This window comes from Gymnoscopelus braueri (genome assembly GCF_963280865.1).
Source record: "Gymnoscopelus braueri genome assembly, chromosome: 24".
In the NCBI taxonomy this organism is placed as follows: domain Eukaryota; kingdom Metazoa; phylum Chordata; class Actinopteri; order Myctophiformes; family Myctophidae; genus Gymnoscopelus; species Gymnoscopelus braueri.
In genome coordinates, this window is record NC_137626.1 from 10,009,147 (window position 1) to 10,034,817 (window position 25,671).

Genomic DNA, 25,671 nt, shown 5'->3' on the forward strand with positions numbered 1-25,671 from the left:
AGGCTACTATGTAGCTACTCCATTATGAGTATAGCCTATCACTGCCCTCTATTCTAGTCTACCATGGTGGAATGGTATTTTTAATAGCAATTATAATTACTAGCCCATACCCGGTCGACCACCCACCACCCAAGACAGACAGAGGTTACTCCAATTATATAGTAGGATTGGGTTTATTGGGTCCATATATACTGTAATACCAGATCTGAATGCCGGTCCATGAGGGTTTGGGTCCATCATTTAGTGAAGACCTCCGGTCCAAAATGATGGACTAAGAACTCTTAGTCCACTTAACTAATATTCGCTCTGTGTTAAACATTGAAGCGGATAATATAAAGATATAATGATAACTCTTGCTTTCTTTGTAAATGAATTTACCTTTCATTTGAAGTGCATAGGCCTACCTACATTATAGAACAGGGTATCACCACAGAAACAAAAAACTGAGTAATAGAAATACAGTAAGCTACTGTATCTCTTGTTTTAATCCTGTTTGTAACATGCAATTTCATTTAATTTTCACTTAATTGTGGGCTGCTATGTAGCTGCTATTCCATTATGGAGCAGCCTTTCACTCTCATCTACTGGTAGAAGGGCCTTTTTAATAGCAATTATAATTATTGGGTATAATACCTGACCCTCAGATCTTGGTCTCTGCTCTCCCTCCTTGGACATGCAACAGGTTGGTTCTGTAACATCTCTGAACCAATCAGATCTCGGAACGAATTTCACCGGTCTAATAGGGTTCGGTCTGTCATTAAAACAAATTGGAATCCAGTCTTAAAACGAATTTCTTTGGTCCATCATTTTGGACCCTTGAAGACCTCGAGCTGTGAGTCCATTGTGCCAAATTTACTTCCACAGTAGTGAGTATCAGTTAGTCCAGATATATTTATAAATGATAATGAGGAAAGAAAATCATAACTGATGAGCACAAGTAAGAGCAGCCAACATGTCAGACAAACCGGCTGGTAAACAAGCCTTGGGCTGTCACTCTGTAATATTCACTCTGTGTGTTATGACAGGAAACTTTGAAGCTGATCATATAATATTAATGTTGAACTCTGTTTAATATCCTCCAGTTGTCCAGAGAGATGACATCTTTGGACCGGCTCTATTGTACAACAATGAAACCCAATGTAGGACAACACCGATATTGGGACAAAGTGAGTGACATAACACGTAAATATAATTAGGAATTGTTCATTATATTGTAATCACTTAATTAACGATATATGTACATTATTAACATGTAACCACTAATTAACTTGTGTTACTTTGTTATGTCATTCCTTAAGATGTCTACAGATATTTATGGCAAGATAGCCAAATCAAAGCGTGTGAGGTACGATGGAGGAGCCAGGGAGGAGAGGCAGGAGGAGAGAGGAGAGAAGGTGGTGAGAGAGGTTTCCATCTATGAAGGAGCAGACAGCCTCCGAGATCAAGCCAGAGGCTCTGGCTCACAGGGGTTACAGGAGATCAAGGTACAGAGTATTGCACTTAAGAATCAACTTTATTGTCACATCACTGGTGTATTGGTGTAAAGAAGTGGGTGATGTTATTTTTCATGCACACCATCATTTTGTAGTTTTGGCGAAAAGAGAGAGGACAGAGAGTAAGAGCAGGAGAGGAAAGAACAGAAGAGCACAGAAGGGCATTCCGCTCTCCACGGTGCTCCCGAAATGTTCCTCTCTTCTTCTCGCCTTACTACAGCAGCTTGTCACCCAATGTTTAAAGTAGTATTTTCCAATGGGACACGCCACCATGTTGGACGAATGACAATTGAGTTGTGTCAGAGTGCAGGAAAAGTGCACGGTAAAGATGGAAATAACCATTATGTGCATTTTAAAATGGTCAATTCAACAGACAGACAGACAGACAGAAGGAGAGACAGGGAAAGAGGCAGAAGGGGAGATACAAGCAAATACAAGTAGCATTAAAGCTAAATTGTAGTTTGGGGTACCGTAGGCCTATCAGTAGGCCTAGAGACAAATAACATGGCAGCCAACATCTTTGACTTCATTACCCAATATTCTCTGCAAGCATGTCCGGTGAGGATGCGCTGTGATTGGCCAGTCGTCCCTTTGACTGGCAGTTCTGCCTTGATGCCTTGGCAAAAGCCAGGATGAAACTCATTTAATAGCCACATTTATTATTTAGGAGCGTGGCCGGATCTGCCATTACTTTTTCGGGTGAAACAACACACAGCTTTCCCCATTAGAATTACATTACGGAACGTACACGTTGTTACATTTGATGGGTTTATTTCGTCACAGCTTAACACTCTGTGAAGTATTGTGGGGCAGGTTATTGCAACCATAGCGATGAAACATGACTGTCACAAGCGTCATGTGAACCATGGCTATTGCAACCACTGATCTTGTGCAAAATGAAAACGGGACCGCCAAATATTCTAAACGTTCCGCGATTCTGCCAATACCCGAACTTGGGAAGCACGGACTTGCGTTCATGGAAGTTCAGACTTGCAAGTTCGCCTCGGGAGTAGCCTACAAACTTGCGAGTACTACAGTACGGGAGTATAACGCACATTTTACAATATAAAATGATATAAACATAAGATATATATCTAGCATATCTAGATATATAAATGTTAAAACATCGTTTTTGTTAATATAATGTATTTACCTATAGACCTAAAACCTTATAGAAATATGCCATTTGGTATTTATTTATTTAGCCCTGAAACATGACTGTCATACCATGACAGTCATGGTGCCGAGTCCCCCTGGTCTAAAGTTGTGTTCGATTTTCACATTGCCATCTCTCACATAAACATAAACGTTCAGATTTCAAATATAAAGTGCTTACCACCGAGCCACGGATGTTACAAGGCGATGCGGACCGTGATGAGTACCCGTATCTCCCGTATTGTTCAATAAAAAGCATTTTAATCCCATCGCCGGCCTTTTTTTTTTTTTTTGTAATGTATCAGAGTGCAATACACCTCCCAACCATTAGTGTCGCATGGTTGAAAGTATCGGAGACAATTTGGAGAAAATGGCTGGCGATGGGATTAAAATGCTTTTTATTGAACAATACGGGAGATACGGGTACTCATCGCGGTCCGCATCGCCTTGTAACATCCGTGGCTCGGTGGTAAGCACTTTATATTTGAAATCTGAACGTTTATGTTTATGTGAGAGATGGCAATGTGAAAAAAATCGAACACAACTTTAGACCAGGGGGACTCGGCACCATGACGCTTGTATACAAGCATCATGTGAACCATATGGCTATTATTTATTATGATACTGACCGATTGTGTAACAACTTAAATGACTGTTACCCACCAGGGTAACAGGATAGGTGGACACTTGGGACATCTGGGCATCTCGATGTAAAATTGGCTATTTTATCCAAAATGTTTTTTTTTTAAATATTTGAAAAATGTTCTACAAAGGTAAAGTAGCCTATATATGATTATAACATGCTTAAACATTCGACAATCAAGGTCTAATATTTACAATTGCTACAAAACCTGTATATCCAGTCATTTTGGGGCATAAACGAGAATTTGAAGGATAAAGTCTGATTTTAGTTAGCTCCAATCGGAATATCAAGTTATTATCATACTAACACCTTTTACTAGTGTTTTATTACTAGCCCCATTTGGAACCTCTCCCTCTGCTGTATAGCTCCGAGATGAGGCTCCACAGTGTCGGGTGCCGGCAGGTGACGACACCGGCGAATATTGGCCACTAGGCCTACTAATACTATGCATGATTCTTACACTTTTCCGCACAAAAGTATGGTCAGTCCGCCTTCTCTCAGATGTTTTACATTTTATCGTCCAAGACATTTTTACCAACGGGTTGAAACAAGCGTTTAAATCGCTTTTTTAGTCAGCCTGTGGCCAGTCAACCCCCGTCCGCATGCGCTGTACTGCTCCAGTAAGATTGCATTGGGAAAACATGGCACAGGCTGACTAAATAAGCGATTTAAACGCTCGTTTGAACCCGTCGGTAATATTTTCTTGGCCGCTAAAATTTAAAACATCTGGACTACCTTTACTTTTTGGATACGATGTGGGGGAAAGGGTAAGAATCATGCATAGTGGCCAATTTTCGCCGGTGTCGTCACCTGCCGGCACGCGACGGTGTGGAACGGGACCTCATCTCGGAGCTATACAGTCCTCCGATGTAAAGGTTCCAAAACTTCCAATGGGGCTAATATTAGGTAGCCTACACTTATTAGACTTAGTTAAGTGATAATGATGTACCGTGCACGTTCACATCATGTATACTGTACTTTACTTAAGACCATATTTGAAATATTTCATGTTTTAACATTTTGGACAAAATAGCCAATTTTACATCGAGGTGCCCAGATGTCCCTAGTGCCCACCTATCCCGTATCCCTGGAGTCAGGAGGCGATTGAGGGTGAGAAGCGTTCGTGCGTTGGCAAGAGTCTGGGAGCACTGGACCAAATAATTACCCGTTTGGAATAAAGTTTATCAGAACGGGAGGCTGGCAAGGTGACGTGATGTTGTAGGAATATGGCACTTCTTTGGCTTTTTGTAGTTTAGGCTATTAAGTAATAATTTGTTTCCCCCACTCGTGTATTGAGTGATTATAGAATATAAAACTATATATATATATATATATATATATATATATATATATATATATATATATATATATATATACATATATATATACATAGCCTAATGGTATTAACACATTTGAAAATATAGTACTGTCATTGTGGAATATATGTAGGGAGTTAAAAGTAAATAGCAAATAGTAAATATTAAATATAACAGTGCACATCATAAGAAGAAGAAGAAAAATAAGAAATATATAATAAGAAAAACTTACATTCACACATACAAAAGTCAAAGTGGCCTAAGTCAGACAAAATCGTACACATAAGAGTAGACCTCACATTTTATTTCCAAAATATAAATAACCAGAATGAAATTGATGGAATGACAAAATAAAGAGTAGAGGAATACAATGATGTATAGGCATATATGACATGAATCAAGCTTGATAAATATTAATAAACACCAGTGGTGGAAAGTAACTATATTTACTCAAGTAGGCTACTAAGTCCAATTTTGAGGTAGTTTTACTTTACTGGAGTATTTCTAATTTGTAGTAGCCTACTTAAGGCCTTTGCAGACAGGGTGCGATTTTTTGCACACAAAAAAAAACCGAACATGGTTCTCTATGACCTCATGCACACCGGCTCCGAATTTGCCGTGCGGCAAGTGGCTGCGCGGCGTAGCGTTTTTTTTTCCAATCGCAGTTCGATTCGTGCGTCTTTTCGCAAGCGTTTTTTTTTCGACTGGCCAATAAGAAATCAGTTCATTTACATGCTATTTGACCAATGCCATATCAAACACATTATACAAATATCATTGTGTCATATTAATAAAATATAAATAAAAGTATAATATCATGACGGCTCATTGTGTTTATATATCTTAGCACCCATATACTGCTCTACAGTATGACAACATAGCGAATACAAAACTTTAACAATATATTTAAAATATAGATCCCCGTCACATATTTAAACAAGAGCATTGACAATATTTTAGATCTCTGTTGCCTATAATATAATGGCATCTGGCTCCTCTGACATATTTAAACAGCGTATAGGCTGCGCTTGATATTGGGACCGCTGGAATATTTTCCCGGAGAGTGACGTCTCCCAACTTGGTCTTGAGCTTTTAGCCTAGGAACCTCAGACAGAAACCCAATGCTCAAATGCCATACCTTTGCCAGTGCAGGTGCTCTTGGACTGCAGGAGATCGGGTTGGATGGAGTAGGTCACATCCCACACATCAGCCACCTCCATTAATGTTTACACATTGTCAATCAAAACTATCACTACAGAAATGTTCAGGTAATTTGTGATCCTGTCCTAAACGTGGTGGGGCAAGGAGGGGTGCACTGCACAACTCCCTTATTTGGGAAAATATATTATGGAAAACAGCTGAGCCCGTTTTCAGGGCGCACTGAATTAAAGGATGGGGTAGCCTAGGTCAGACTGAGGTTTCGAACCACCGGACCGCGGACCGGCACGAGAAGGCGGCCGGGAAAAGTTCATGGATTGATTGTACAAATAAATATGCGCAGGCAACGCCGAGTCTATGATCTCGTTATCCACACAGCGGAGAGAGGTTGAGGCTCAGGCGTGATTTGGAATTGGGACCGCATTGGGGATTTGGGGAAACCACGGAGAAATAGATGGAGACGGCGGTCTTGTGCATCCGTTCGCTGTCAACTGTTGATGAGAAAATATGCTAGTCTGTTATATAGGTTAATACTTGCATTGCATTGTAAGCTTGTAGATCGGCTCCAGGGGCGTGGTTTCCCTGACATGGCATGATAGTGACATCACTGCGAATCCTACGTTTATCCTAGTCTTTTCACGGGCGCAGAGTAGCGCTGTCACCTCTACGACCTGTATTTTTTAATCGCGCCACTGAAACACTAAACTAAACGGGATTATTATTTCATGTCAACATTCAATTACAACTATGTGAAGGTGTCGCCCAGGTAAAGTAATGTGTCACTCAGTAAGTTTAACAATAGTTTCCCATGCAGTTCCCATCTGTCCCAAAGTCATTTCTGATACAGACATAACCTTTTGTAATCACTCCATCCTTGTGGATATAACACCATATAGGTCAATGATATAACATTATGTATAGTGATAGAATAAAATACAAATGATAGTAGTGAACCTCTGTGTTTGGGTTTCACACCTGATGCGTGACTACCCCCTGGAGTAGGAAATGTCCTCAGTGAAATTACCTACTCGTTAAATGCATAGGCTATATTCCAATCATCATGACAACATTTTGGTGTGATTCATGACAAAGATAAGCTTATACCATCACTGAATACATGGCAATCCACTGGCAAACACTGAAGAAATGCAGGTGGTGGCCAAATACGCACGGGCCACGGTGGAACGTCTTCAGGCTCACATGCTTTGAGCACTACACTGTAGGCTACAGACATTATTCAGGGTATATATGTGCCATACAATTTAAAAATAATAATAGGGGGGCGGTGACTATTATTTTCCCGGGAAAATTAGAGTTTTTTTTTCGGAATACGCACAGCATTGCACACCAAATCCGATGCGTTTTAATCATGCAGCAAAAAAAAAAAAACGCAACGATAAAAATCGGACCCTGTCTGCAAAGGCCTTCTACTCCACTACGTCTCAGAGGCAAATATTGTACTACTTTTACTCCACTACAATTATTTGAACATTTTAGTAGTTACTTTGTAGATTTAGATTATTACAAAACATACATTAACCACTTCAGCCCTACATTTCGGCCATTTGAAAATAGCAGATCTACAAGCTCATTTGTAGGTCTTGTTGTATGTCTGCTATTTTCAAAAGATGTGTAGGCTATACATTGTATACATTAGAAACTTGTGAAATTGGACATTCTGCATGAGTAGGCCTACTTTCTACTTTTGGTATTTAAATACATTTTGATTACCTTTGTAGGCTACTTTGTAGGACTTTTACTTGTAACAGAGTATTTCTACATTGCACTATTGTTACTTTGACTAAAGTAAAAAATTTGAGTACTTTTTCCACAACTGATAAACACAAAGCATATTTCTCTGGATGAAGTCCTCTTGCTTGGTGAAAAAGTCTTGTTGATAGCTCAGCGCAGAATGAACTCCCTGGACGTATACCTTCCATTGAAGTAAAATAACGTTAATATACTCGCATAAACACATATCAAACATTAGTCAGAGGCAGTTATATCTCCCCAAAATTAGCTGAGACTATAGATGTCCGATAAATATATCCACAACTAATTAGATCTAATTTGAACCACTACAAAGAAAGACCCAACTGAACCAGTGGACACTTTCAAAAGGACTGGCCACAAATAAGGCTTCTTAGGTTGGGTATGTAGTCTGACGGACCGGTCATCTGCGGCCGGGTTAACAGCGGCTAGCCGGCTACTCAAACGTCCGAAAGTTCGGTGCACAAATCAGCCACTGATTTGCAGTTAATTAACAACATTCAAGTCTAAAATAAATCTTAAATTTTATTTTAGACTTGAATGTTGTGGCAATACGAAAAAATAATTCGGACATTTCTTACCACGGTCCGTTTGCGCCATTGGTTCTGTTTTTCAAAAGCTGGCGGTCTGGGTCCGGTCACTCCGGTGGTGTTGCATTTTAAGCAATCTGCTGTGAAAAGTGCTCACGAGTCAGCTCTGATGGATCCTCGGTAAAGTGGGCGGATCAAGTTCACATACGGGTATTTGATCTGTAGCCAAGTTTGGTCAGATGCGAACTTGAGGATTGGAACAGTAGCCTACTTGGGCTGAGCATCGACTGATGAGTCATCAGTCGATGCCCAAGTCTACTGTTCCAATAGCTGGGACCCCCCTGAGTCTATACATTTATGGAAGGATGATTGTTATTGCTTAAACATGTAACTTTATAATTGTGTGCATGGGACATAATATGCTATATTGTTGTTAAAAAGTTACATAGATAGTGCCGCTTTAACAATAATACATATAAAGATAGTAATAATATAATATAGTATTTAAAAGATGTATATAACGGTATAGTATAAGAATGTTAAGATAATATATGGTATACGGTAATATAATATAGTAGCAATCCACAGTCATGCTCCATGGAGAGGCCCAGTCCGCAATCACACTCTTGATCTGCAGCTGGGGGTCTGTAGTAACAGTCCCTGGAAACATGCGAAATCTTAGAGGGTTAATTACATGCACTGATGGAACATGAACCCACACAACCAAAGGGGAGAGGAGAAGAGGGGTGGGATGGGGAGAAAGGTGGAGAAAGGAGGGAAGAGGAGAGGGCGAGGAGGAGGTGTGCAACTACAGTACTTGCTACTACTTGCTTTAATCCTGTATGTAACATTTTATTTCATTTTCATATATTATTTGGAAATAATAATAATATGGAAAGAAAATCATAACTCATGAATGAGGTCACTAGATATGAGGTGAAAGAGTGTTGTATGAGTGATCAATGCATAAACTATAGTTTGTAGTCACCATACAACATTGTATACAATATTGTATGGTGAAGAACAATAGAAACAAGTACAACCAGACCAAAATGGGCTCCTTGCCTAAAGTAGAGAGAGACCAAAATAGCCACAGCCTTGAAAAGGCCTCCATCCAGCTGCAGACCGATAGACTCATCAGCTACCTGTCTTAAATGTCAGACAAACCGGCTAATAAACATGCCTGGGGCCGTCACACTGTAATGTTCACTCTGTGTGTTATGACATGAAACATTGAAGCTGATAATTTTAATGTTGAACTCTGTTGTACTAATATCCTCCAGTTGTCCATAGAGATGACATCGACAGAGCAGCTCTATTGTACAACAATGAAACCCAATGTAGGACAACACCGATATTGGACAAAGTAAGATAACATTTACATTTTGATATATAGTGTATAGTGATAATATAGCACATTATCACTTAACCACTTAAACGCTATATAGTTCATTGACTGGAGTCCCCCAGGGGTCTGAACCAAGACCTCTCCCTTTTTCTCCTCTACACCAAATAGCTTTGCAGAAAATATCGGATCTACAAGCTCACAACGAGTTGCAATGTGATGAGTTGTGAGCTTATAGATCTGCTATCTTTTGCCAAATATTCGCCCCGGACACTAGGGTTCATGTGGTTAATGCAGAATTATGTGCATTATTAACATATACATTTTCTAATTAACTTGAGTTACTTTTTGGCATTCATTAAGATGTCTGCAGATATTTCTGACAAGCCAGTCAAATCAAATCGTGTGAGGTCTGCTGGAGGAGTCAGGAAGGAGAGACAGCAGGAGAGAGGAGAGAAGGTGGTGAGAGAGGTTTCCATCTATGAAGGAGCAGACAGTCTGAGAGACCAAGGCTCTGGCTCACAAGGGGTGACAGGAGATCAAGGTAGAGTACATATAATAACACACTCTCACATCTCTCAGCAGCTTGTCACTCTACATTTAAAGTAGTGGTTACTGGTTACCAATGGTAACAAGCAATGTGACATTTTTGAGAAAATCCCAATTGAATGTTGTAAGATGAAGACATTTTCAACTACATTAATGTACATTAGATACATGAGCTTTTCAGCAGAAATTGAATATGAAGGCGTTCTGAGTACCCTATTGGTCCATAGCGCTAGAAGGAGTTCTCCTCAAAGGAATAGTTCACCCCAAAATTTACTTATTTTCTATCAATTACACCATAGATTTTTTGTTTTTTGTCACAGTCCTAAGCCAATAATTTGATGATCGGCGGTCTCTCCGGTAGGAGACTCAAAGAGACTCCTTTGAGTCTTCTACCGGATACATTGGCATCTTTCTTTTTGTTTTGGCCAGAAAAGAAAATATTTCACTGGAAGGAAAAAAAAACATTTGGTTACTCCACTGCACCCTCTACAGATCTGCATGGTCAACGGAATTTTTCCTGGACCAGATTTTTCCTTCCGGTGAAATATTAAATTTTCTGGCCAAATAGTGTATTTTAGACGTGAGGTTCGGGTTTCAGAGTGTTCCCACTAGGCTTACAACTCCATAAAACCGTCTTTGTTTTGGTGAGTAGCGAAAGCGTTTTTTTTTTACAACAGACGAGAGGCTGCACAGCCTGTGGTGCGTGCGCAAAGGCTCGAAAGTCCATAGCGTTTGAGTGCCAGAGTTTATTCACAATGTACTCACCCACCCACTGCCAGCGTTTTTAAACAAGTTTTAAAAATTAATACTCAAAAATTAGAGAAACATTTTAGGAAAAAAAAGACAAAAAAAGACAAAAAGGGGAGAATTCTCCCCTTTGGCGGTAAACACCATTGACTGCAAAGGGGAGAATTCTCCCCTTTGGCTTAAGGAGAATTCCCTCTAATGCTATGGACCAGAGTTACCCTATACGTACCTATAAGACATAACATGGGACCCATATACTGTAGGTTGGAGATTTATTATGACCGCCTATTGGCTTTGGGTCGGGTCCCATTCTATTACTCGCCTCTTGGACATTCACTGGATCAGTTCTGGGAACCGTCCTATATATTGAAACAAATTTCCTGGGTCCATTAGGGTTTGGGCACCAAATCACTTAAAGGGATATTTCACTTTGAAACATGTTTGATATTTCAGGAAAGCCAGTCAAATCAAAGCGTGTGAGGTACGATGGAGGAGCCAGGGAGGAGAGGCAGGAGGAGAGAGGAGAGAGGGTGGTGAGAGAGGTTTACATCTATGAAGGAGCTGACAGCCTCCGGGATCAAGGCTCTGGCTCACAGGGGGTTACAGGAGATCAAGGTACACAGTAACACACTAGAGTGTTTTTCTCTCTTCTCAGATCACAACACGATCTTATTAGCAAACGTACAATGGATAAGTAAGTAATAACCACACCACGAAAACGTGCATAGATTATGTTAGGTTGCGAAATGCGACATATACATATTTACTGCAAATACTTACATTTGTTATGTATGCCCAGTAGTATATTACATATAGGCTCATAGGAATTTATAGACTACGTGACAACCAGGAATAGATTGGTGACCACCGGAGAGACGGGTGACAGCCGGAATGTAGACGGCATCCGGGAGCAGTTTGGGTTGGCGCCCCAGTCTGTGTCTTCCGTGAGGAAGGAGCCCAACAAATCCACGGTGAGGCCTTTAGGAGGGCCATTCAAGCAAGCCGCAAAGGGAGCCTGCAGTACCACCACGGGCCAAGACACCATCACACCAGAATTAAATGTTTGGAGCGGGGGAGTCTGATGCAACGCTCAGGTCCTGGACCTGGTGAGACGGAGGAGGAGCCCGGCCAGGAGGCCATCCACAGAGCCTAGCCCCTCCACGTGCCAGAGCCTCTCTATCACTGCCTTTGGTCCCATAAACGACTCAGGTTGTTCCTCATACTGGTAGATTTATTGCACTCTTACTGGCAAACAATCCAACAACGTAAAACTGTACAAAACAAAGCATAAACAATACACACACATAAATAATGGAACATTAAAGTATAAACAACATGAATGTAACAAACACATGACTGAAACACAAACACACCTCGCTGACTGCACATAAACCAAAGGGAATGAGAGAGCGAATCCATGGTCGGCAACAGCAACGCACAACTGGAACAAAATACATCAAATCAACATAAAGACGACACATGATAGGAACGTAAATGTACACATTTATAAAGCAAAGACAAGTACCTTATTCCGTCCCGCACACACTCAAACAATACGCTCCTTAGTGAGCGGAAGTGTATCAGTGTAACACGCTTGTGAATCTGCATGAAACCAGACCTTATAAAGTGTTCCGGCTTGATAAAGACAATTAGACCTTCCGGTGCTACAAATATATGATAAACCAAAGTTTAGGACAAATAAATGATAAATATTACGTATAGAAATGAAAAATGTAACAAATTACAACCCATTATGGCAGTTACACTCTCCTCTCCCCTATTCCTGGCAGAGTAGTTTCGGACAAGCGTATTGAGTGGCCCTGTCTTTCCCTATTTAGGACTGACCGTGGGTAGCTACCTGGGACGTAAGTCGGGGCTTGATCAACCCTGGCTGGGTCACCTGGGCGAGGGTGTATGTTGCGAGACCCGAAACATCCTATGACCCCAGGCTACAACACTGATGATACGTCCCAGGTGCATCCATGTGATGTTTTTTCGTTATATTGAAAATGTCAAACGTATGTATGTTAAGTGTTTGAAGTGACTCCCCCCTAACCCCTCCCCCCAATAGCCACAGTAAAGGCAAGCTCAAAAGACAACAATAGAGACATCATTTGAGTCCGCAATCACACTCAACATTGACACAATGTCAATGTCAATGTTGTGGGTGGTTCAGGTTGCCCTTTGAATCCTTTGAAGCCTTACAGGTTCAAGTCATTTCAAATAGCTTTATTGGCATGAATGTAAACAGTTATTGTTAACACAATATTGACAAATAGAACTCTGTCTGTCTGTCTGTCTGTCTGTCTGTCTGTCTGTCTGTCTGTCTGTCTGTCTGTCTGTCTGTCTCTCGGTCTCTGTCTGTGTATGTCTTTCTTTCTTTCTTTCGCTCTGTCTGTCTGTCTGTCTCAATTCAAAGACGTTTTTTTTTTCATTGGCATGAGAAAACGTCACTTCAAACACTTAACATGCATATTTAAATTTTTGAATACGTAATATATACATACTGGGGAAACGTAATGTAAGTATTGGCAGTAAATATGTTACGTATTTCACAACCTAAACTTAATCTATGCTCGTGGTGTGGTCATTTCTTAATGTATTTACGTTTTGCAGTCGACACCAGGTTACACATCATCCAAAGAAACATTATGAATGTTAGAACCTGTTCATTCTTGAGTTTTATTTCTCCACTCATTTAATGATGTGATGAGATGTTTTGAGAAAGTAACAATTGCATGTTCTGCAGAAATTGAAGATGAAGAGGTTCTGAGTTCATTGCACCAAATCACTTTAATACTGTTCATTCTGTGTTCTTTGAGATGAAACATTGAAGCTGATCATATTAATTTTGAACTCTGTTTTACTAATTAATGTGCCCCAGTTGTCCAGAGAGAACACATCATCCAGAAAGACTATTTCAGAGTGCCTGCAGTGTGTCTTATGCTGCTGTGTGTTCTGCTAGTAGCAGGAATCATTGGCATACTTGCATACTGTAAGTATCACATGGTCAAAGTTAAATTCACCAAAGCAGAAAGATCACAGCACTCACAAAATGTTGTTTAGATACTCTTTATTAAAGGAGAGATCCAGTCATTTTAGCTGTTTGCTTTGATGTGTCGCTAATCACTCACCAACACTCACCAGGGGCAGTTGACTTTTTTCATAGAAGCCCCTGTTGTCCATTGTGGAGACCCCTTCCACTGGCATAATGGAGAAATGTGGATAAACGAAAATCGCCTATTTTAGCAGCTCCAAAGTTCGTTTTTTCCCTTTTGAGCTGAAAAGTCAACTACCCCTGGTATGTTGGTGAGTGATTAGCGACACATCAAAGCAAACACCTAAAATGACTGGATCTCTCCTTTAAGATCGCAAGATTATAAAATATATGAATAATAAAGTAGTAATTATTTTAAACTTATGGGGTATTCGGTACTTAAAGGACATTTTGTGAGTGCTGTGATCTTTGTGCTTTGATTGATTTGACTTTTTCTGAGCCGTGCACCCAGCCATTGTGGTTGAGTTGTAGCTGGTGCTTGCATTCTTCTTAAGCAAATATCAAATTAATGCACTTATAACAATAAAATTGCACTTGTGTCTCACACAAGGAACTTCAACTTACCATGCTTAACTTTGGATAGGGTTAATTTATTATACATGTTGACAAGGTAATGGATTGTGAGTATCAGATGGTCAAAGGTCACATTCATGCACTTAAAACAATAACATGATACTAGTGTCTTCATATTGATGTATCCTTCATAGTGATGTGCGGGTCGGGTTTTTTCATGACCCGCCCCGCCCCGCCACGGAACCCAACCCGCCTCAACCCGCCCCGCGAACCCATATGGCTCAACCCGCCCTCGGTGGGAAAAAAAAGATAACCATCATCATAATAGCTCAGATTTATATAGCGCTCTTTTAAAGACGGGGTGCCGTGATTTTCAGTGATCCCCCCCCCCTAAAACATAATCATCAGGTATTGTGGTTATACTAGGAGGAAGATTTTTTTTCAAAAAAGTGTACAGAAATTGTTAAAATTATGTTTTTATGTGGACACACTTCCAGTTCATTAAGTATACCTGGTTCTAGCCTTAGCACTTCCTCCACCACCTTAGCACCACCCACCTGTCCTAGTCCCTCCTCCTCCTCATGCCCACACCTGTTGTGTTATGATAATGAGGGGGAGGGTATGTTTTTACTATGTCACTAAAGCGCTGTTTCTCTATTGGCACGTTTGACCCTCAAGGTTTCAGCCTCCAGGTAGAAACTCAAAATAGCCAGAGAAGACATAAAACACCATAAAAACACCACCAGGGGGCTTAATGAAGTTCTATCAACCTCATAGACACATGAAAAACAGAAAAAGTGCAAAACCATGGCACCACCTCTTTAACATTAACCTCAACTCTGGTATTTTATTCATATTTCCTTCACCACTGAATGTTTATTGCAGATTAATGTGATTTTAGATGTATTATTTAAATGTAGACACTTATAGACGCTTGTTTTCTTTCTGCAACCATACATTCATTAATCACTTTAAAACTTGGCCTCCCTGTTTGGGGCGTGTCATTACAGTGACTTTTTCTGTTTTTTCCCCCCGTAAATTAACGCCCTACTTGATCATACTAACTACAGCGTCACACAAAAGTAGTAAAGGCAGCAGATCTACAAGCTTGAAACGCGGCTTTAAATGTCTACAGTAGCACAACATTGTCATGGGCTAAATAAACAAGCATGTTGTTCAAAATAGGGTTTTTCTTTTTTTCTTTTCGTGTGAGAGCGCCTGACCCGCTCACCCGCAGCCCGCATAATTGCCTCTGAAATCCTGACTCGACCACCCGCGCCGCGGGTTGACCCGCGGGAGGCGGGACCCGCGGGTTACGGGTCGGCCCGCTCATCGCTAATCCTTCACTTTAGATGGTGTGTGTGTTCCCTAGTACTTTATTATACTTATTGAGACCTATTCACATAAAAACACACCTGGTCAATGACAATGAGTTTTAAAGCTCCTTTTCAACCTAGATGCCTTACTTCATCATTCAGTAGCAACAGCTGTGTTTATCGTCACCTTTTGGTCCTTTGCAGATAATTCAGCCAACAACCTGACCCTTGAGAAAAATCTGTGCGAGACCAGAAATTACAACTTGACCCTGGAGAACAACCTGCTTCAGACCAGACATGATAACCTGACCCTGAAGATAAACCAATTAGAAAGTGAAGTGAACCAGCTTAGGAGAGAGACAGCAGGTGTATTTTTAAAAGTTTTTCTTACATGAAAATGTCGTCAAAGTAAATGTCCTACTATTACATCACTGTCTCTACCAATATATTATGTCAAAGACTCTGTGACCTTGGTAATTATGAATAATGAAATAAGTGCAGTACACACAGATGATGTATACTAGTTATACATCATCATCATCTTCTAAAAGAGGTACAGAAATACAATTTATATAATATTTAAGTTTACCCTCCACTACATCCCTGACTAATATTATTATCACTTCTCTATGGATAGAGCAGTTATAATAATAACAACAACAACAACAACAACAGTTGGTTATTGATTGTAATTATTGATGATTGTTAGTAGAGTCCATAACTAAAACTTCTGTTTGATGTTCAGTCAAGTCGTGTCCCAGTGGATGGAAGAAGTTTGGATGCAGCTGTTATTATAGATCTACTGAGAAGAAAACTTGGGAGGAAAGTCGAGGACAATGTGTGAAGACAGGAGCTCATCTGGTGATCATCAACAGCACAGAAGAACAGGTTAGTGTATCTGTCACTGTGTGTGTGTGTGTGTGTGTGTGTGTGTGTGTGTGTGTGTGTGTGTGTGTGTGTGTGTGTGTGTGTGTGTGTGTGTGTGTGTGTGTGTGTGTGTGTGTGTGTGTGTGTGTGTGTGTGTGTGTGTGTGTGTGTGTGTGTGTGTGTGTGTGTGTGTGTGTGTTAGAAAACCCTGAATGTATAAGAGGAACATTAATTATGGTTCAATCATTGATCAGGAATTCATCAGAGGATTGAGCCAAGGAGATGCATTTTCTTGGATTGGTCTGAACAAGACGGAGGGGAAATGGACGTGGGTGGATGGATCTTCACTGACAACAGGGTGAGAAATATTTTTTTGTTAAAAAGAAGCTAAGGAAAAGAGAAATAAAACATTTTGCTACTGTAACTATCAAAGTCACAGTGTGTGAGTGACTGTATGGAAGTGCTTAACATGATGCTGTTTACTCTGCAGGAACAGTGTCAGTGGACAGTCTGGTGACTGTGCATACTACTGGCATGGGAATGGAGAATTGATGTGTACTTTATGTTCATTTCAAACCTTCTGGATCTGTGAGAAGTGCTGTCCCTCTTAACTTCACTGATGAAACTGCAGCTTAATTTGATTAAGATAAAGTAAAATAAATATATTAAATAAAATAAAATAAAATAAAATTAAGTATTCAAAAATACAATAAACTTTTTCATATCAATGCATTACTGTATTAAAATACCCTAACCCCACAAATTTACTTAAGGACAGTAGTCGAGTAAATGTACCTAGTTACTGTCTACAACTGTGTGTCATATTGTGACACACAGATCGGATAACAGCCTATTTGGGAAAAGTGAAAAAATCACAAAGTCTTTATATGCCATTGCCAATGGTCAATGCCTGTGCAAATTCAAATACATATAACTGTAGCGGACCCAGCTGGACATGAAGGAGTTGAAGCTCGACTGATGAGTTTATCATTTTTATTCGGAACCCAACGTGAAAACTAGGAACAAAAACATACAATACATAAATCAAAAGTCAAATTAATAAACATCATTGCATCAATAAACCTGGCAAAACATATCTAAACTTCATATAAACTCTTAATCATTAAGAATACATTGTACATTATCCCATACAGTAGACAGAGCATACATAAACCACCATCTCAAAATGCAATATGACAATTGCATGCCCCCCTTCACACAGCCGGCCACCCTGGCTTCCGCGTTGCGGCTACAGCCTTCAAAATAAAAGTCTTGACGTTGTCGGGTCCGTTACAATAACATAGCCTAGTGCTGCTTCAACTGATAAATTATAATGTAGGTTAAGCGACCCAGCAGCCCATAGAGTAATTAAAACAGCCCCACCTTTACCTGCTGCAACTATACTTAAAGTAATGAACCATGCATTACTAATTACAATCCAATAATATGATTGTGAAATGGCCCATTTGTGTGTTTGGTATTGTGGGCGTGGCCAGAATTGATAATAGCCACGACCCCCGTTTAACTAAACAAACAGCACATGTGTGCCCTGGGTACCAAATGAATCCCCAGAGGTTCCTGAGGAACCCCCCAGTAGGCCCATTAGGCCACGAATAACAAGGAGAGGATCATGGGAACCTTATGCGGTTCCACTGTTGTACACACAACAGCAACCTAGGACGGGGCAAGAGGTAGAGAGAAGGTTTCCCTCTTCCCCACAACAACAACCATATGTCCCTCCTACAGACAATCAAGTATTAGCAGTGACAGTGGATATGATCAATGGGAGGAGAGAAAGAGACAGGCAGAGAAACAGGTTTGAAGAGAGGATTGGGAGGTTTAGAGAACTGATAAACGAGAGGGCAAGAGAGACTGATGTGATGTGGTACAGAGAGTTCTTAAATGAGAGCAAAGAAACACCTAGTGTGATAGAGATCAGTGACACAGAAGAACAGGTGGGCCAGGATAGTACAGAGCGGGTGACAGATGTGGATGGTGGGACACTCCAAGCACAGCAGGTCAACAGTATCGGGATACTCATCAGGAGGAAATATCCTAAATATCCTATCCCACCACCCCAACATCACACTCCCCTGAGCCCACCACCATCGACACTGATGACGAAGAAAGAGAGGAATCAGTTAGCTATGAGCCAACTTCGCCCTCTCTGGACCCCAGGTCACCATCTTATTCCCCTTCATCACCCCTCAACTTTCATACCTTAATGGATGTAAGCGTTGGATGTAAGAGTTGGACAACGGGGAAGACAACAATGTGGACTGACAGAAGGTTGGGGTTGGATAGGCAGGGGTTACTGAGGTTCAGAGAAAGAGTTATGCTTACCTTCTTATTTTGTTCATTTGCCTGGATTTATTTGCTTGAGTTTATTTGCTTTATAAATGATTGGTGAATTTATGGTGTTATTATGACAATAATGGTTTGGGTTGATTAGTATGTAAATATTTCACAAGTAAAAGCCATATGCATAATTAAAGTGTCTAACCTTGACCTTTTCAGTAGAGAGTAAATCTGGTTACTGCAGAGAGAGGCTGTGATGGCCTAAAGCGAAGCGAGTGATGGCCTAACTGCCTTATTGTAAAGGCAGCAGAGAACAGGAAACCACAGGAAGGCCCCAAGTTCAATGAGATACAGATATGTTAGAGGACACTCTAATGACAGAAAGAGGGGGTAAAGTAATGGCAAGATAATAATAGTTAAACAGTGGAAGGTGATAATTGTGTGTGTACATTATTGGGGTGGAGTAATTAAACTGGATGGTCAGTTAGTTAAAGGGATATTTCACTTTCAAAAAAACTTTGGGTCATATTATCTTCTACTCAGGCTTTTGTGAGCCCCCTACTTTTTTCATTTATTTTTAATATTTTTTTTTTGAAAATTACAAAAATTAAATACGATAAAAACAATTAATAAAATAAATGAAAAAGGTTATCGAAAAAACACGGCCCCCTCGCGTATTAGGAGGGCAGGGTGAGTCACCAGAACCAAGGACGGGTTTTTTGATGAATCTAACATGTTAAAAATGGAGTTTGAAGTTATGATGGGTTTGTATAGGAAGGGGGCGTGTCTGATAAAATGAATATTAAATATCTAAATAATGAATCAAGCAACTTAAAAACCGTCTGGGGGGCTCACAAAAGCCTGGGTAGACAATAAAATGACCCAAAGTTTTTTTGAAAGTGAAATATCCCTTTAATAAGCCATTTCATTTTGTAGTGACTAACTGGATGATCTTTTAGTTAGAGAAACATGCGATATAATCACGTGAGAACAGATTGAACTGTTGAGGAAGGCACCTGAAGAAAAATAGAGTATGATGTGTAGGAGGAAGTAAGGAGGCCGTAGAATACTAAGAGCTAGTCCGATTATTTTGACTAGCGGCAGTTTAAAGGAATGAAAACTATACACATAGCAAGCCATAGACAGCGATCTGTCAGGCCATAAATAGTTTATGTTCTGAATGAGCAGTAGTGAGCTGTTCAACGGACAGTATAGACAGACTATAGTCAGATTACATTGAAAGAGGAGCGTACCTAGAAATCACATGAGTGACCGGAGGGAATTAAACTTGAGGGAGGTGGAGCATCATTATTGCTAACGGTTCTAGGTGGGGAAAATAGGCATTCATTTCCAGTAAAGATAAGCCCTGTAAGGGGATGGAGAAATGTTAGGATCGGTCAATGAGCTAGTGGGAGGTGATAAGGGGCCGGGTCAACTTAGGCCCTTAAAACGTTGTGCATAGAGGGACATTTGGGCTCTTGCACGCTCAAGTTAGATACCTATTCATCTGTTAAGAGTAGGCTTAATCATGTCACCCAGAATAGGGTCTTATAGTCTCCTGAGTTGTGCAGACATGGCAGGAAGGTACTTAAATAACAGACAGGGTCGTTAAAATTAGCCTACAATTTAAGTGCACATTTGGAATAGAGCTCCCAACTTAGTGATAGGCAGGATAAGGCTTTGCCCCTTATATCCTATTAGTAGGTTGTAACTATGAGAGGATAGGATTGATCACCTTATATCCCCTCTCCGGTCCAAAACACAACAGGTAGAAGGTAAGTAGGGAAAGTAAGGGAAAGTTTATAAGAAGTTATTGATTTGATCATCAGCGTTTTTCAAGTGACAGTTAGATTGAATAATTGAGTTTAACCACTGAGCTACATCTTTCAGTGGGGCTTTAATTTTCTGAGGTATTTAATCATTATAAGCATTTTAAGTATTGTGTGATTCAATTGAATACTGTAACCTGTTTTCTTGTTCAATTGATATTATAACCAACTGTATTGAATAATTGAAGACTGTAACCTGTTTTATTGTTAAATTTATATTATAACCGTATGGAACAACTGAATATTGTAACCAATTTATTTACTTACTTTTAATTAAAAAATTTAATTACTTTTACCTGATTTTTGCTATAAACTGTAACACAAATTACCTGTAATAAAATATTTCCTGTATTTAAAGAGGAGTATTATAGAGTGTTCTGTGACTGTCACATTATGGGTTATTCTCATTATTGGATTGATCTCCTTGTTCAACAATAAAAGTCAGGGTGTGTGCATCTAAGGATTTTATGGGTTACCTCTAACCGCAATAATTTAAAACAAAACCTTGGATCTAGACGATTTAATAGATTCAAAATACCAAAACCGGTAACCACAATAACGTGCACGCAATATATAGGATAGCGGACATTAAATACCGTGATTATAAGCATTGATTTATTATTGGGTTGTTCATAGTTAATGCTTATAATTGAGAATGAGTGTGGCCTTATGATGTAAGTGTCCGCGAGCTGAAGCGAGTATTTTATGACCTAGGCTTAAGTGCGTTTCTATGTGTGGGTTGTATTAATCCACTAGAATAGAAATAGGACCTGTAAGACAGAGAGCTTAGCGGGACGAACCTATCTTTGTTCACATATGTTGCTATAATTATTTCAACTGATTAATCTGTTTAAGCAGGGTGTCAAGCAGAGAGCTTGATTTTAAGCTTAACACACACACACACACACACACACACACACACACACACACACACACACACACACACACACACACACACACACACACACACAGCAGGGATTTAGCAGCGGAGAAAGTTTCAGAACAGATACTACACCAACTACTTTTTTTCCGCCGATAAAGTATAGTTTTGGACCACGACGGAGGGGCGCAGTCTCTTCGCAACGTTCGGCACGGCAACTCGCTCGCTTTAGCGCGCTCGGTGGTGCCTTACGTGGCTCAAGTTCGTCAGCCCCGTCCGAGTTATAACAAAACCACTTCAGCCCTACTTAAACTTCAACAATTTGAAAATAGCCGATCTACAAGCTCACACATTGTGAGCTTGTAGATCTGCTATTTTCAAAGGATTTATACATTTGAAAACTTGTGAAATGGTACATTCTGCATAACGAGTACTTTTACTTTAGGTACTTTAAGTACATTTTGATACCAATACTTATGTACTTTTACTCAAGTACATTTTGAATTCCGGACTTTTACTTGTAACAGAGTATTTCTACATTGCAGTACTGCAGTACTTTTACTTGAGTAAAACATTATAGTACTTTTCCCACCACTGCTGGTTTAATAGTCTCGCGTGGTTCCATAGACTGTAAAATATAGACTACATTTTACAGTCTATGGTTGCCTTTATCTGTGCTAGTCGGTACCATATACAGACCTCCTGACCAGAATGATTTCTATGATGTACTTGAGGAGTGCTTGGCTAAGGTGGACCATGCGGAGAAAATTCTTATTGGTGACTGGAACACGGACATGCTTCGGAAAGAAACATCTGTGTTCAAGTCCTTCAATGGGTTTCATGTTTTGCAATCACTCTACCCACAAGGGTATGTGTTTCCTCTTAAACTATGATAGATCTCATTCTAACAACGGACAAGGACAAAATCCTCAATAGTGGTGTTACTATCTGCGGTATAAGTGATCATTACATGATCTTCTGTACCCGGAAAATACATGGACCTAAGACCGGTCACCACAAAACAGTCACGATCAGAGACCTTAAAAACTATAAGAGTGAGGACTTACACCACAGGCTAGAGGAACAGGACTGGTCCCATGTACTAAACAGCACACAAGTAGATGAATCGTGGCTTGGTTTCAAAACCAAATTCATTTCAATCTTGGATAGCGTGGCTCCCATGAAAACCGTCGGGGTCAAAACCCGCTCGGAACCATGGATGAATTCGGACATACTTACTGCCATGAAACTCAGAAACAAAAAGTGTTCTGAACTTCATAAATGTAGGATCAAACTCGCCAAACGCTTCAACAAAGGTCTCGAAACCCACCTAGCTAAACTCATAAGAGAGAGAAATAAGTTAAGAAACAAAGTAACTGCCATGATCAGATCATCACAAAAAAACGACCTCAATGACAACATTGAAGAAAACCAAAACAAACCTTGTGAGCTTTGGAAGTTACTCAACAACCAACTAGGCTGCAGCAAAAAATTGAAAACCAGGTTTGCAAACATCAGCTTCAAGGTGAATGACACTCTCACTACAGCTAATCGGGAAGTGAGTAAAATCCTCAACATCTTCTTTACGACCATAGCCTCAGAACTGGTTGAAAAACTACCCCCTCACTCTGGGAGCTACGGTAAAGAGCATGTTGACGCATTTTACGAAAAACTAGGTGTACGCAAAAATGATTTTAAACTCACCATGGTGACAACAGATGATGTGTTTAAAAAATTGAGCGCACTACAACAACACCGAGCCACAGGCCTCGACAATATTCCCTCGAAATTTCTAAAAGACTCAGCCGCCTCCATTGCTCCAATCATCACCCACATAATAAACCTCTCCATCAAACAGGGACGGGTCCCTAGCGACTTCAAAATAGCAACTGTACAAAAAAGGAAGCAAATTAGACCCCGGCAACTACCGCCCTATTTCTATTCTTAGCTCCATCTCGAAAGTCATGGAAAAAATTGTTTATGAACAGGTTGATAAGTATCTTGCGGACAAAAATCTAATTTACAAATTCCAATCTGGCTTCAGAAAAAACAGTCCACTGAATCATGCCTTCTCTATTTGAACAACTACATCAAACAAGAGGTCGACAAGGGCAAATATTGCGGCATGGACCTCCAGAAGGCCTTTGACACCGTTAATCACCCAATTCTGGATGATAAGCTAAAAGCAATAGGTTTTGATGATACGTCGGCTAGCTGGATGAGATCCTATCTGGAGGGGAGGGAACAGGTGGTCGGCTCTGCTGGTCTCGGACAGGGACAGACTGCAGGTTGAAAAATCTCTCAGCTCTGAACTCGATACAATCCGCATCTGGCTCGCTGACAACAAGCTATCATTACACCTGGGTAAAACCGAATCCATTCTCTTTGGGTCTAGTGTTAACCTTAACAAGGCTGAGAGCTTCACAATCAAAGCGGGTGACGATGTTATCACAAGAAAGGAGGAAATTACCTACCTGGGTTCCATCTTGGAGGCAAACCTCTCTGGTGATAAGATGGCAGAAAGAGTCATCAAAAAGGTCAATCAAAGAATACGTTTTCTGTACAGGATCAACTTTCTAGTCAGTAAAGATACCCTGAAGATTCTCGCAGGGGCCCTCATCCACGGTCATTTCGACTATGCATGCTTCTCATGGTATCACAACACCACTAAGGCCTTAAAAACAAGGCTCCAGACATCCCAAAACAAACTGGTAAGGCTACTTCTTGGCCTCACTCATACAACCCATATAACCCCTGCTCACTTTGCTAGGGTTGGATGGCTCAGGGTTGAGGATAGAGTACGACAACTTGCTTAGGGCCTGGTCTACAAGATTCGACACAACATTGGGATCCCCCTGTATTTGTCAAAATACTTCCAAAACGTAAATGAAGTCCACGATCATAACACCAGATGCAGCTCCACTGATCATGTTCAACCCAGATTTGGCACAAACAAGGGAATGAACTCTTTCTCATGCTATACAACAACAATGTGGAATGTCCAACCCAAAGGAGTAAAGGAGTGTAAAACCCTACTCACTTTCAAAACTGCCCTAAAGAATCACCTTCAGGAGGCTGCAATTCCAAACTGGCACCTGTCAAAGTCTTAACCTACCCCCCCCCACCCCCCCCCCCCCTCCTCCTCCTAAAAGTGTCTATTGTACATATTTCTTGTTTTTCATACCAGCAACCTGTAAGCTGATTGTATGACGTTCTGCATAGTAGTGAATATTTGTATGTCTTCTTAAATGTCATCATGATTTGAGTGCACGGGGATCTCATTTTAAATAAGCCACGTGCTTTTATGAGCGATCCAGTTTAGAGGACCTTGTTGTATTGTGAATTGTACTTCCATGTACTTTTACCATGTCTTTCTAAATAAAGTATTCAATCAATCAATCAATCAATCAATCAAAGCCTCCCACAATTTTCAAAAGCGGAGATTGTGGAATAGTTGTCTGGCTACACGCGAGAGCGTGCATGGTTGTATCACTCACTGTATGTTGCACTGTTGTAGCCTTAGATGGATCACAAGACGGTCAACTGTCATGACCGTCTTGGATAATATTCAAAATAGTGTTTGCACGTTCTTTTTTTTTGGTGTGTACATCTACATAAACGTTCAAATGTCAAATATAAAGTGCTTAGCCCATGGCCACGGATGTTACAATTATGTACGGGTCCTCAGAGGTACCCGTATCTCCCGTATTATTCAATAAAAAGCATTTTATTCCGATCGCTGGCCATTTTCTACGTATTCCCTCCATGCTTTCAACTAGGCAACCTTATCGGTTGGGACGTGTATTGCACTCTATGAGAAAATGGCCACCGCCACCGGTCGGATTGAAATGCTTTATATTGAACAATACAATACGGAAGATATGGGTACTTCTGAGGGTCCATACATAATTGTAACATCCGTGGCCATAGAGTAAGCACTTTATATTTGAAATCTGAACGTTTGAGTAGATGTACGGACCAAAAATGGAGAAAATGCAAACACTATTTTGAAAATCATCCAACACTGACAGTCTTGCGACTCTTGTATCATGGCTAGCACTGTTGCTGACTAACCTCGCGTCACCAAGCTTTCCACCACGTGACCACGGAGGAGTTTCTGATAAACTGAGCAGAGGGGGTTACCCTTGCGTCACCACGCATATATCATACGGGGTCACGTAAGGACATGTTCTGCGCTATGGTT

General features: G+C 40.4%; 2 protein-coding genes across 3 annotated transcripts in view; both read left to right on the forward strand.

Annotated features, from left to right (window-relative positions):
- LOC308080764 (NACHT, LRR and PYD domains-containing protein 3-like) overlaps positions 1 to 25,671 on the forward strand; it is a 167,440-nt gene that overhangs the window by 103,856 nt on the left and 37,913 nt on the right. The gene's annotated exons all lie outside the window — the stretch shown is intronic.
- Positions 9,774 to 17,097, forward strand: LOC308080165 (C-type lectin domain family 12 member B-like; the record flags this gene model as incomplete). Its single annotated transcript, XM_080421942.1, has 7 exons — positions 9,774 to 9,954; positions 11,160 to 11,321; positions 13,591 to 13,701; positions 15,798 to 15,959; positions 16,339 to 16,481; positions 16,715 to 16,818; positions 16,951 to 17,097. The coding sequence occupies 7 exons, from the start codon at positions 9,774 to 9,776 to the stop codon at positions 17,069 to 17,071; spliced, it is 984 nt and encodes a 327-aa protein (XP_080278068.1). The 3' UTR covers positions 17,072 to 17,097.